The sequence below is a fragment of the Gymnogyps californianus genome, chromosome 3 (assembly GCF_018139145.2).
Source record: "Gymnogyps californianus isolate 813 chromosome 3, ASM1813914v2, whole genome shotgun sequence".
Taxonomy (NCBI): Eukaryota; Metazoa; Chordata; class Aves; order Accipitriformes; family Cathartidae; genus Gymnogyps; species Gymnogyps californianus.
The window spans coordinates 19,069,517-19,084,310 of NC_059473.1; the positions used below are offsets into that span (position 1 = coordinate 19,069,517).

At 44.7% G+C, this 14,794-nt stretch overlaps 1 protein-coding gene across 1 annotated transcript in view; it reads left to right on the forward strand.

Annotated features, from left to right (window-relative positions):
• Nucleotides 1-12,154, forward strand: part of EHD3 (EH domain containing 3) — a 30,320-nt gene extending 18,166 nt beyond the window's left edge. The window contains exons 4-6 of the mRNA XM_050893306.1: nt 6,953-7,365; nt 8,428-8,592; nt 10,095-12,154. Of these exons, the coding sequence (XP_050749263.1) occupies nt 6,953-7,365; nt 8,428-8,592; nt 10,095-10,622 (1,106 nt within the window). The 3' untranslated portion in view covers nt 10,623-12,154. The remainder of the gene's footprint in view (nt 1-6,952; nt 7,366-8,427; nt 8,593-10,094) is intronic.
• The last annotated feature ends 2,640 nt before the right edge of the window (nt 12,155-14,794 follow it).

Here is a 14,794-nt window from a genome sequence, read left to right on the forward strand (position 1 = left end):
AACAGCTGTTCAATTTGTCCCTTTTATTGTCCACTGAGCACTCCAGAAATATCCTAAATATCTATTTCATCAAGGAAAGATAGTCATGCCCATCAGTATCTCATCAATTTGCATTATTTAAGCCCATCATGTATTCTTTCAGCATCCTGAGTAACAATGGAAAAAGAATGTGTTTCCTGGTCACTGGTAGCAGCTATCAGTTACTGATGGCCACTTCAGGCCAGGTTTTCAAACATGATTTCTCCCCAGATTTAAACTATGTGTACTATGAGAATTCAGTTTGTGTTTGGACACTATAGTAAAAAAACTTCCTTGGAATTCCAGCTATGCATCAGCGCTGCTGTGCACTGCCCTCTCTAGAAAACTTGGCCTATATTCAGATGCCTTCTGAGGTCTCAAAGTCTGGCTAGGAACTGTTTTCAGGATTGGCCCAAGTACCAGGAAACGGTCAGTCCAGCTGTCACAAATGAAAGAGATATAAATGTGTAGAGGGGACAAGTTCTGTGTGTACATAGAAGCTAAACAGGCTGTTATAAGGAAACTTTACTCTGGACAATGCTCTTGTCAGTTTTACTCCACCTGATTTGAATATGCCTAGTGAGGTTTCACTCAATTTCTACTGACATAAAGCAAGAGCCCTGTCTCTTCCCAACCCTGAAACCCTTGCAGTAAATAACATGAAAGCAAAAGGCCACACAGTCTGCCACTCTGGGTACTGGTTAATGTAAATGTTAGCATTAGAAAACTGACACCCACCCATCTTTCCTAGCTGTGCTTTGAGTACGTTTGCCTTTGCTTTGGAAACCTTTAAGTCTCCAAAAGGTATGTAATGTTTCCATTAGTTCTTGGTACTGAGGGGGAGGAAATGCAGCGCACTGGCTGGAGGATGTAGCTCCTAGTGCTGTGAATCAGCACTTCCAGCACAGATTATTTCTTTGAGTATAGGCAAAGGCAGAAGTGGTTGGCAAGCTGAGGCCTGCTCTAGAAATTATGACATGTAACACTCATAGAAATCTTTTCATCCTGAAGGACTTCTGTCTACTTCCCAGCACACCCACAGATATACATTACAGGAATCTCTTTATATCCCCTTGGAAGGCAGCCACTTCCAGAGAGGAGTATGGCAGGTTTTTACAAAGACGGTTTAGGATGAGCTGCAGCAAGGTATATCCAATACCCATCCCTCATTTTTCATCTTCCCTTCTGTACTCTCCTTGCTGGCACCACCAGCTCCTCACCTTGAGAGAAACTTGCCCAAATCACTGTTCTTCCACACAGTCCCAGCTGTTTCATCTCTCATACTCTTCCCCGGCACCCTCCTCTCTCTGCTGCGCCATCCCTCCCTGGGTCTCACAACAGCCACCCACCCTGCTTCCCACTCACTTTGTGTGTCCTCAAAGGGACATGTCACTTCCCCCTCCCTTCCTCCCCTCATTTTCTTCTTCTGACCATTGTGTCGCCTTCCTTCTCCTTTGCTTAACAGCCATCTGTCACACTTGGGTAACACCTGCCCCTCCTGGCACATTCTCCCCCTCCAGCGTGGGCTGCATGCTTGTTTTGCCATGACACAGTCTTCTTCCCTGGACTTTGAAGGGCTTTCAGGCAGGACATCACTGTGACCAGTTAGGGTTTGGAGGCTTAGCCTCTTATTCAATTTAAAAATTCAGATCAAGTCATTAGCTCCCCAGAATAGGCATCCATTTCATCTCGAAGAGCTGCTCCCTCTCTAGGTAGTCAGTGTTCGCTATGCCAACTATCCTATGTTCTGATGCTGTCGTCAGACACACAGAGCCTGTTCATCAACTGATAGATTGGGACACAGCCATAAAACTCTGCCCTATAGAGGGCCGCGATCTAGTGAATTTTCAGTCTCTGGATGACACCAGCTTTAGAGCGACGAGAAGGGAGCTCCCAGTGACTAAAATTGAGCAGGAAAGAGGTGAATTGCTAAAAGCAGCAGCGCAATTTAAAGCGGTAGTGACAGCAAGCTGTGAGATATCTGGTGCAAAGCAGCAACTTTGGGGTTTTTAGCATTTCTTGATCTTAATATTCCCATTCCATCCCACCTGAACTCCACTACCACAGGGACTGTGGCCATGGTTCCACAAGACAGGAAATCCAGTAGTGTACTTACTATCAGACAAAAAACCCCAAACAAACAAACAAAAAACCCACCAACCACTGTAGCTACATGGTGAGAAATGCCGAACCAATACATGCACGCTCATTGCTGGTTTAAATTGGCTTGAAAATGTTACAGCCAGGCAGATTTTATGCTGGGTCAGTTATCCTCCATCTTCCCACAGTCAGCATAAAGACTGTATCGTGCTTGGTCTGACTTGACAGAAATGTAATTGCATAATCCTGCCAGATCTTAGTGAAATGCATGCTGCCAGGTATTCCAATAGCGCACAGACAAGTATTCATTAAGCCAGTCTGCCTTACGGAGTCTAGGTAGCAGGGTGTCTGCAAGATGATCATTTTCTCTGTAGGCTGAATCCACTGACAGTCCTGCTGACTTGTCAGCTTTGTGTTAAATCTGTTGAATCCTTTTCATGCTGTCAGAAGGAACTGTCCCATGAAAAAACATCTGATAGAAGAAAACTATTATCGTGTTCATCTTGTCGTCCTAGTACTGTATGGTTGGGATTCATTTTCTATTCATGTTCACCTTATCTGGAGGTTGTGAAAGAAGCTGCATCAGTGATATTGGAGGATGTTTAAATACGCATCATATTTTTCAACAGAAGCGCAAGTGCAACCACAAACAGACAGGAATTACTGAACAGAAAATTCTTCCCTTTACATTTCTGTCTTAACATCCCTGTAATAATAGTTTTGCATTTATGCAGCTTTGGCAAGCAGATGGCTTCCCAAATGCCCTGTAACTTCACAATAAAACTGTGTTATGTTATGTGGATAGCTTTGCCCATCACTGAAATGCTGCCAAATCAGAGATAGTAACTGGCTGCTTTTGCGAGAGGCCTTAGCAACACTCTACAACACTGAGAGGACGTAAAGAGACATAACGTATTTGCAGTGGAATGAGCAAGGGGACACTTCGAAAACTCCTAATTTGACTGTAGATCAAGATCAGTTCTTGGTCTAAGCTCACTCACTAATAAACTGCCAGAAGAAAGAGTCCGCCCTATGCATCTGTGAAATAAAAAAGGGGCAGGGGGGAGGAAATCGAAGTGAGGCTATAATGCTTAGCTTTAGTTACAGAATGAGCTTCATGTGTTTTCAGGTGTTGAACACCTCCAGCTCTGGCTGGAGTCAGGCAAAATGTCCTGAGTTCTCTATGCTATTGAAGAGTCCTTTGAAAACGAAAGCTCTGAACTAAACATTAAAATATGAATTTAAGATCTTATTTTTAAACATCTTTATTAATAGCTTGCCCTTAGAGTTTTACACTGTCACCCTGCTATCCAAATGCTTTAGGAACAATGTACTCTTTTATATGCTGAAAGCAAAACTAAAAAGTCAACCCTATGAATCACCTATGTAGCAATTCTCTAGGCACTTGTCTGTGTGAGAAAACAGCATCACAGTCAGTGACTGTAAGTAGATAGTTGTAAACAGAGATCTGTCCCACCTGCCCTTTCCACGTGTCATGCTACGTGTTAAGAAACAGTACAACAGTCATGATAATTTTCCTCTCTTTTCCTCTAAAGTGTTCTGTCACTTAAGAACAAAATACATACACTTATACCTTGGTTTTCCTGCCAGGTACCTCCATACAGGAGAATGCAAGTGTCATCAGCACTCGTTAGAACTGCACAGAGAGCGAGCTGTGTCTTGCTTAGCTGGACACCAACAAGAGAGGTCTCACACGTTCCCTAAGCACCAAAGCAAGCAGGACATACAAGAGGAGTGTGTGCTGGCTTTTGTCCCAGCATGGGATGCAGATGAGTCCATGCTGTTGTGACTGCTCTGAAACATCACCAAGTGTTACTCCCCAGGGCTTTGTTCTCTCTTTAATGGAGATATGCAGGACAGCTGTCAGGAGAATATCTCCAAACAAGCAAAGAAACTGGGAAAGAAAGTCTGCTAATCAAACTAGACATTTAATGAAGTCCACATGGACATTCAAGACTCGCTTTATGTTACTGTAGCAGCTGGGAACATATAAAATGTCTGAGCAGATATTAATTCCCTTTTCTTGTTGGGTAGAGCAACGTTTTTGTTCATAAATAGGAAAGAGAGGCTTACAGAACAGATACCCTCTAAGTGCTACTATGGATCCAGGCTTGATACATGATAAAATCAACAGAGCTAAGCACCTAAAGATACTTTTGGACAGACCCTGAGACCCAGGCAGATCAAAGGGCTAAGGTCAGTCTCCCAAGTCCTCAGCTAATACCGAAACTACAATACCACCTTTTTTCTCTCTCTCTCTCTTTTTTTTTTTTTTTTTTTTTTTTTTTTTTTTTAAGTAATCAGTCCCCACTTCTACTAAATCACTAAAAGGTGGGCTGAGTGTCAGGTTCAGACACTTTCCCCACCTCATCGCAGCCCCTATTAACACAGAGAGCCTGACAGTGGCTGTTCCTCTACTGTCAGAAGGAAACCATCCGCATGATCTGTGACAGGACATTACTGTAGCATTACAGGGTGCCCTAGAGAGCATGACTCTCTTTCCTCCTTGATCCCCCCCAAGAAAAAGGCTGGAAGAAGTAGTCGTGGTGCAATTCAAACACGTGCCAGCTTGACAGGAGAGCATCCCAGTCAATGAGATTTGACAAGATTAAATGCACAAACATCTCCAAACAAAGTCACCCTGACTCATTGCTTCCATGGTGAAAAAGCAAGCTGTGTAGCTCTGCGTATGAAGAATAAACTATCCTGCCGTGCTAGATGACTTCCCGTGCAGCCCAGGCAGAACTGAACATTAGACATGGGTGTGCATGCCATGTTTAGCAAAGTTGGGGGGGGCGGGCGGGTCCCCATTTGCAAATTCATTGATCTGCTTGCAGAGGGACAGCTTACAGCCTGAACCCATTCCAAGTGAATTGAGTTATCGGCATTGACTTTGTCCCGCTGCCAGTGCCTCCTAGCGCAATTTGGGAAGGAGTCAGCATGCATAGCTTTACAGCAGTTATGCTATAAGACCCATGGAGATGAGCTCCCCACAGTGAGAACATCTAAGGTTAAAAGGCTGTTAATATCTGAAAGCAAGCAAGACCAAGTTTATTTCAATTGTAAGAGGGTCTGACTCGTGATTGTTACTGAGGTCATGCACATGGACTGGGCAAGATATACAGATACCAATATAATATATTGAATGCTTAGCAGGTCTCTGTCAAAGATAATACTAATTCTGAATTCTCTGAAGTTCTCAGCATCAAAGATAGCTGAGCAAAGAGCCAGGGCCCCAGCATTGCTTGCTGCTGCTAGAGAAGGCACCGGTGTCCTAAGCGAGCAGAAGGCCACTGGTGGGACAAGCATCTGTCTCTTCCATGTATGATTTCTGTAGATCCCATGGAAGAGAGCAGGGCAAGTTGTCCACATCCAGGAGCACTTCCCCCCCCCCCCCCCTTTTTCTTGTAAGGAGCAAACTATAATTGACTGAAGCAAAAGACTGCCCAGTAATAATACTTTGCAGTTATATAAAAGTTCTCAGTGGTAAACAGGTAATACCAATTTATCCAGCTGAAGAGAAAGTTCATGCAGGCTTTACTCCTGACTTGAGAGCCAGGATTTCACCTCAGTTTGCTTAGTCACAAGGGAGAAAAGGCCAGTGGCAAAAATCAAGATCAGAGCTCAGCAGTCCTCCCTTCTGTAGTTCTGATCTAATGACTAGCATGCACTGGTTGCCCTCTAGGTTTTGGAGAGGACAGAAAGAAAAGGGAAAAAAAGGGGGGAAAAAAAAGCACTGAACTAATTATCATACATTTATTCATGAGAGCCAAGATTAAAATAGTATGTTAAAGAATTTGAATGCAAATAGCATATGCTCTGTCCTGATCTCTCCTAACAGAGTGCAGCACTCTGGCAACAGAGATAACCCCAAATGTTGCACAGCATAGGAGAGCCTGACAGAGCAGAGGGAGAGCACCAGCCTCTCAGTGAGGCTTTAAAGAAGGTGAAAAACCACCAGAGCTAGGAAAGAAGGTCATTTTGTTGCTGTCATTGCTGTTTTAAAAACATCTCCACACACACTATTTATCATGCCCTGTATTGCCTAGAGATGGACCCAAGTCTAACACTGTGTGTCCATTATCCTTAGTTCTGAGGCATGTGAAATTTGAACCCACTGTTCATAGCTTGAGTCCACCTCTGGTGTTCACAGCAATGCTGTGTTCTAAGCATCAAGTACTTAGCAAAGTAAACACAAATCATTTTACTTCGTGCACATGCAGCAGGTATGACAGGATGATTACTCAGGTAAGGCAGGTTATTTGCATCCTGGGTTTTGAATTGGATGGGACAAAGTTAGTCTCACACAACTAGGCAAGACCTGGGAGTTATTAAGCAGTAGAGATACGCATCTCAAACCAGTCTGGGTGCAAGTACTGCAATTATCCAGCTTTCTACAGCCTTTGTAGGCTATGCTGATGGCCAGTAATTTAGAAACTAGACCTCTCTTGTTGCCACAGGCAAGACTTCTGCAGTAGCTGTATGAATGTAGCAGTTTCCCCATGATATGCATTTGAATGAAGCGTCTGTAGCACAAGTTCAAGACTTCTTTGGGTGATCTTTTAATGTGGAGAAGATGAGAGCTATCATTAACTGTGTGCATCTTGGACATTTCAGTGTGAAGGACAGTGCCTCATCTCTACCTTCTTTGTGACAAGGAATGATGTTTCATGTTTCCTTTATCAAGCTACCTGATCTACTGGGGAAGCTTCCTCTTTGCAAGCTTACCCTCAGATGGCACAGTTCAGGTACAGCAAGTAGGCTTCTCTACTCCCGTGCACGCACATCTCTGCTTTTCCTCCACCCCTTGCAGGTTATGACTTCGCCGCTGTGCTGGAGTGGTTTGCAGAGCGGGTTGACCGCATCATTCTCCTTTTTGATGCACACAAGCTGGACATCTCTGATGAGTTCTCTGAGGTCATCAAGGCCCTGAAGAACCATGAGGACAAGATGAGAGTTGTTCTCAACAAGGCTGACCAGATAGAGACTCAACAGCTGATGCGGGTGTACGGTGCCCTCATGTGGTCCCTGGGAAAGATCGTCAACACTCCTGAGGTCATCAGGGTCTACATTGGCTCCTTCTGGTCCCATCCGTTGCTCATCCCCGACAACCGCAAGTTGTTTGAGGCAGAGGAGCAGGACCTGTTCAGGGATATCCAGAGCCTGCCCCGCAATGCAGCCCTGAGGAAGCTGAATGATCTCATCAAGCGAGCACGGCTGGCCAAGGTGGGTGGTGGCACAGAACCCCCCAAGCGTACAGTTTGGGCTGTCTGCCGTATGCAGGCTACAGGGAATTTTGGCTTGCAGAGCTGGTGGATCCTACTCTTTTTCCATCCCATTTCACTCAGGCCCAGCGTATTAGTCCTATGCACTTCAAGGAAGAAAGCACCTCCTTTGCTTAGTGCGTCAATCATGACAGGCCAGAGTGAGGAAGATAGCCACAGATCAAAGCAGGTACCACTTGAATGGATCTGGAAAGCAGTTGCTCTGTGGTAGCAACTTGAGAATTAGGACCAATTCAGTATGTCAGAATCACACACCAAGGGAATTGGTAAACTCTAGGTCTTTTGCCTTAAACTTTCTTAGCCAAGAGAGATACCTGGCTTAGATGGATGCAGAGAAGGTGAAGACTCACAAGAATGGCAAATAAGCCTGCCCTATGTCTGAATATTTGAAATGAGCTGAATGAAGCCCCTCAGAATGCAGGGAAGAACCCCCATACCAATTGAGAAAAGAGATCAAAAGATCTGTAAAAAGCTTTCTGTGCAAGGGTCTTAATTTCTAAGAGAAAACACTTGGTCCACCATTCAAAAAAAAAAAAGCCACAATGTCACATAAGTTAAGGGCTGGTGTTCATACTAAAACATTAAACGAAGTCTAGACAGCTCCAAAACCTGTATGTTTGGTTTGGACTGGAAAGGGACTATGCCCTGGAAGGTCATGCCCAGTGGAAGGGAAAAAAAAAACAACCCACAAAACCAACCAACCACAAAACCAACCACCAAATACAACTCCCTGCAGGAAGTGCATATGAATGTTACTCTCTGTATGGCCAGGACTCACACACTGTCTTCACCTTGTCTCAGCACATCCAGAGCACACAGCTGAGCAGCCCTTAGCACTGGAGCAATAATCAGTAGGTACAGGCAAGCTAAGGAGCTGAGCTTGCTCTTCAGGGTAGGACAAGGGGGTTGAGTCCTAGGCACAGATACTCTCTGCTGGGAAGAATTTTCTGATGTGCTCTTTAACACTTGTCTTCTTCGTTCCATATCATTTAATGCCCTTCAGGTCCATGCCTACATCATCAGTTCCCTAAAGAAGGAAATGCCCTCAATGTTTGGGAAAGACAATAAAAAGAAAGAGCTCGTTAACAACTTGGGAGAGATTTATGCCCGCATTGAACGGGAGCATCAGATCTCACCAGGAGACTTCCCTAATCTGAGAAAGATGCAGGTAAGCAGTGGCATCTTGGCCGGAGCACAAAACATCAAAGGCAAGAGCATTAGAGTAACCGCAGGGAATACAACAGAAGCCATGCGGACATTGATTGTTGCTGCTTGTGGGAAAGGCCTGTTGTAATGGGCCTTGAAATATGTGCAGGCTATATTTGGGCATGAACACTTTTTGCACATAGAGCTTATATGAAGCTACAGCTCCCTTCATTTCTCAAATCTTTGCCTGAATAGCACTTTACGGCAAATTATTTCTTCTGTTTTTCTTTATTTTTAATTCCAGGTTCCATTTGCAGATTTTTCAGTCCCAAGAATACTGCTAATTTATATTAAAAGGAAAGCTATATTCTGAAAAGCCTACATATGCCCCTTTCCTCAAGACCTGTATTTTTTTTTGTCTTCTACTTCACTCTATTTCTAGAAAGAGAGAAAGGAGACTGTGAAAACTTAAAGCCCCTTTTCTATTTTAAGCAGAGAAGCAGGTTTTTGGTTCTGCAGAGCTGAGACCTGGCCCAGTGTTCATGCAAGTCAAAGACTTCAAAGCACCTTGGATCAGAGCCTTGTATTGTATATTCAAACAATGCTGGACACTGCTACGTTGCTGCATGGCTTCAGTCCAAGCAGAAACCTGTTCCGAGTTGCTAGCTGTTGAAGTCATTACTAGCTCCCTATAGAGAACACAGCATCTGCTCTTTTTTAAAGTATATTTTCCTTAAGTTCTTGGGAATGAGATCTATGGAGTGTATCCAGTAGAAGGTCCCATTCACTGCTTGTTAAAATGTGTGCCTAAAAATAACTATACCAATCCAGTAGGAGTGAATAGTGTGGATTTAACGAGTAGAGGGTGAAGGATAAAGCTGTAGGTCATTTTGCAGTTTTTAGAAGAGTAATCTGCAGGCCCTGCTCAAAGCACTTTTGCTTAGCTGTGAAAATTACAGAAACTGAGCCATGCTGTAAAGACATGCTCACCTCTTTACAGACATGCTACTCTATGGCATCTGAAAGATGCACTGCATGATGATGAGTAAAATAGTCTTTTGCCAGAGTGGCATCTCCTTCCCAGAGTGCGGAGGGGGAGGGAATGCAGAGCACTGGCTGGAGCATGTAGCAAGAGCTGCACAACCAGTTTGCCTTGAACAATTTGGTCTTCAAGGAGGTTGCGTCTGTGTGGCTTGGAAAGGAGGAGTCTTATTTGCACATGGCCATCATCTGGGCCTTTGAGTAAACCACTTCCCCTCTCTGTACCATGTCAGCCCCACTTTGTAAGCTGAGAAGATCATTTTCTGTAGGGCTTAAAGAGGAATTAGGCAAGAGCAAGGCCAGCCAGGGAGACCCCATCACATGCTGAGGAGCAGGGCCAGAGGAGGGAATGCTGAGCTCCCCACTCCTCCTCTGCAAAAGCAGTTTTTTGAGCCAAACATCAGACAGGCATCTCACTCTACACTGTTCCTGCACTGTGCACGGCCATGTCGCTCACCTCTTGCTGTGTTGTCCCACTTTAAGGATCAGTTGCAAGCCCAGGATTTTAGCAAGTTCCAGCCTCTGAAGAGCAAGCTGCTGGAGACCGTGGAAGACATGCTGGCCAATGACATCGCCCAGCTCATGGTGCTCGTACGCCAGGAAGAGTCACAGCGGCCGACCCAGATGGTGAAGGGAGGAGCCTTCGAGGGCACCTTGCATGGTCCATTCGGCCATGGCTATGGCGAAGGCGCTGGTGAAGGGATCGATGATGCCGAGTGGGTGGTGGCCAGGGACAAGCCCATGTATGATGAGATCTTCTACACACTCTCGCCTGTTGATGGTAAAATAACTGGTGCCAATGCAAAGAAGGAGATGGTAAGGTCTAAGCTGCCCAACACGGTGCTGGGCAAGATATGGAAACTGGCTGACATCGACAAAGATGGCATGCTGGATGATGAGGAGTTTGCCTTGGCGAATCATCTCATTAAAGTCAAGTTGGAGGGTCATGAGCTGCCAAATGAGCTCCCTTCCCATCTCCTCCCTCCATCCAAAAGGAAAATAACAGAGTGAAAGGAAGGTTACAGGGGAGAGGGAAAGGGAAGGGGAAAAAAAGATCGAGAAAAACATGTTTACTTAAGTTATACCTTTAGATGTGAGATCACCTTTGGATTTATACCTATTTTGCTGTATGAAGAAAAAAAAACTAAAAAGCAGAACAAAAAAGTCCAATCCTTCTTCATGATAATATGCAATTAACTCTTCCAATGTAATGTCCCTGCTTTCTAATGTGTAGTCTGTAAATATGAAGGTAAAGAAAGGATGTTGAGACTAGGAGAATCTGATAAGCAGGAATAGAAGAAAAACTGAAGTGGGCTGCATTTTTTGAGAGTGGAATAGGCACTAATAGAAATCTGCTAACTGCCAGTATCATTCCTGAGCTTTGGCTGCACCTTCTGCTGTTTAACAGGTCTCTCAAACTTCAGGAGACTGAGATCTTGATAGTGAAGAGGAAACCACAAGGTCTCCAAGCTATTGGCCAAACTAAAGAGCACTTCCCAATTAACATAAGCCCACACTAAAATACTAGATACTAAACCCCAGAGTTAAGAATTTTAGGAACCTTGATTCACTGTTAGATGCAAATTTTACAAGTGTTTCCCTGTCCTTAAAGAAAAAAATATAAATAAAATCTGAAACAGCTCTGAACTGGGCAGCTGGAGTTCCTCATTGTTTGCTGTGGGACAGGCACTAAGAATTCCCAATCATCTCTACCTCCCATTCAGTCCCCGGGGGAGATTTGTTCTGCAGGCATGGCCAAGAGAACCACCCCCCCAAGGGAAACAGAAGGAGGGGGCACTGGAGGCAGACATCAGCTGGGCTGGAGGGGAGGAACACCACTCCCAGGCTCACTGAACATTTCACAACCAGTGGATAGTGTTTTCTCTTTGAACAATGGTGGTGTTTATCAGTCCTGTGAAGTGGTATGTTTACTCTCATCGTGCACAGTGAAAGCTACTAGGTCCCATTCTTGCTGTAAAGATAAGAACCCCACACTGTCAGGTAGATGGTCCATCATAAGAGCAGAGAACACAGTGGGGCAGTGGGCAGAGCTTGCTCTACTGCCTGTGCCCCCACAGATATAGCCGAGATGTTGACAGCCTTCACCCACCCTCCTCCTCACCACACAGTAACACTTGATCCCCTCCAGAACTTCTACCTTGAGCCAAGAGACCTTCCCCCCTTCTTTCATGCTCTATGAAATTTTTGTTTTCAAGACCTGATTTTGGCAGAAATCCCCTGATTTCCTATTTTGTTTCCCAAACACACACACATGCAGGCACTCTTCTGGTTTTTGTTGTTGCTTTGGAGCAGCGTATTGTTCCAATTCCTGTTGTCACTTTATATAAGCTGAGCTCCTACTGTGATGAAAAACCAAGACAAGTATAACTTATTTTATATCTCTGTGTTCATATTATATAGAGAAATATATTCTGTGTATGTAGGATGTGCTTACTGCAGTACGTTTATCACTTGTCTTAAAAATTAATGCATTAACCTTTTTTGTACCCTGGTCCTAAAACATTATTAAAAAAGAAAGGCCAGATCTGTCTATTTCTTTACATAGCAAAATGAAATGCAGCTGAAAAGAAAAAAAAGCTTATTTCTGCCTGCAACAGAACGAGGAAATCATCCTTAGCACATTCCCGAACGTGCACGTACAGATCAGCCCTGCTGGACTCGGGTGTGCGCTGCTCAATGACTGGTTAACATCTGCCACGTCTTCTTTCTCTTCTGGCAGCCTCATCACAACCTTGATACTTGCTGAAGCAAGTGGAATTGTAGCCATGGTTCACCTTGTTCAACATAGGGGAGAGGTAACAACCAAATAAATACTTCATTAGGAAAAGGAATATATTGAAAGAGTTTCCTCCTGACAGTCACAGATGAGAATGCTACAGATTTATCAAGATCTGGAAAGGACACAAAAAAACCTTAGTCTTAAATCTTGCTGGCTCTAATTTTACTTCTGTCTTCATTGCCCTTTCTTTACATGTTCATTACAGTGATCATTATCCCCAGAATGGGACAGTGAGATGCACTGAGTAAGACAGAGCAGTGAGGTTAGTGCTGGGGAAGCACTCAGAAAGAGGGTGTGAGCAGTAATGGTTGGCAGAGTTTCCATTTAGCGTTTGTACAGGATGAGAGACAGAGGGGAGAGGAAATCATAGGGTGGAGAGCAAGAAGCAATAAATGCAAATTTAGAGAGAAGTCAGCAGACTGTCACTCCAGTTCAACTACCCAGTAACCCCCAGTTTAACCATCATTATAGCATGCACATCTGCTACTGCTGTCCAGGTCTTTCTGTGGAATTTGCATCCATCTGACTCCAGGTTGAGGGACAAGGTTGAGGCCAAACAGAGCACCCTGAATCAGCCCTGCCTCTATGCGGGCATGATTTTCTGATGGCCGCTCATACAGCACGTTGCTTGTGCCAATCGTGTTGTGCTGAAATTTAACACTTTCTTAAAAAGCAGAAGATTACTGGTTCTCTCAAAGGGGATGGGAGAAGGCGAGGTCTGTTACGTCTTTTTCCAGTATACACCAGCAAGGTGCTCAGGTAGGCCAAAAGTTCATTGCAATAGGCATCAAATGGCTTTCAGGGCACAAAGCCTTTTGTGCTTGATTGTTTGGGCATATGAGTTCACAAACCAAACCACTAGCCTGTTGTTAAAACACGTGTAGTAGATTAGTTCTCATTGCATTGACTGCAGTTGTGCTTTAGCCATCTCAAAAAAAGGCTTGCTGTTAAGTGGGAAACAGCAAGAGATTTTCTGTGTCGCTGGCGGCAGCTGTCACCCCCCACACCACAGCTCGGGCATGCCAGTACTACAGCACGTGCCACAGCTCCTGCCTCTGCTCCACACATCGTGCGGAGATCTCCTGCTCTTTACGTCCCCGTGCCCGCCTCTCTGGGATGTTTCAGCAGGATTCACTCAGAAGCGGCAGCAGGACAGCGGCACTGAGAGCTCTGCCAGCACAGGTCAAGTGCACAAAAGAACACGGCAGCACTGCGGCATGGGGGTTTTCTCAACACTCACTCAGAAACCACTCACGCTGTCAAAGTGCAACTTCCCCAGTCGTGTTGGAGGGGAAAAACCAAACAAGCATTTTAGCAACAAACGTGCGGTTTCTTAATATGATTGCACTGTGGTTCAGCAACAAGGCAGGAGACAAAGCAACCCTGATACTGAGAGAGAACAGGACAGCAACTTGAGAGGTTGTGTTTCCAGAGAGCCAGTTTACAAACAGTCCTCCATATTCAGATAAGTTTATCCAGCACATTTCACTTATGCTAAGCTCTTCAGGAAATTTAAAGAAACAAAAACAAAAACACAAAAACAAAACAACAACACAAAACAAACAAACAAAAAAATCACACCAAAAAAAACACACCAAACCTCGAGCACCCTGAGGTTCTCTATACAAAAATAGATGCAATCCTGTCTCTCCAGGATGGCCACGAAAAGATGCATATATTTCTCCATCCCATTCCCACAGACAGCAGCTGTGCACACGCACCCCCCTTTTGGTCTTTTCCCTTCAGAGTCACGACTATTTGGGCAATCCCAGCCGTCTGTACTGTTTCTCACATCTGTGGCGAGGATGTAATTTCCCAAGCCCACCAGGACTTCAGGCTCCGCACGCAGCCCTCCAGCCCGCACGATGTTCTTGCCCGTTCACGGAGCCACGCTCCCAAAGGCGATTGATTATCTGTGTCCAACAGCGCTTCCTTTTTCTAAGAGCAGTTCTCAATTACTGAACAAGGTTTCCCCAGGAAGTTATACAGAGGAACCTATTCATTTGCTTGTGTCGGGGGGGGTGGTGGATTCTATCACATGAACATACCAGTATCACTCGCTTCTCTGATCCTCTCATGCCCCTCTCTACCCACCCTCAGACAGACGACCTTCCACAAGGTCAAAAGAACAAAAAGGTCTTTTCTCTTTCTCCGAGTAGGAACTGCATTTGGTCTTCTCTCTTTCTGTTCCTTTCTGGGAAGGATTTAGAGAAGAAGTATCTGTACCTACATGTTATAAGGGCTAGTATGTGGGTTTCTTGAAAATTAAGTTCTCTCTACTGAGGAACGTGACAGGCAGATTGGATCAACAGCGCTACGCAACCATTTATTTGAAGGGAAGGATAGTAATTACACTAAGTTCCCTGAATAAGATTTCACAGGA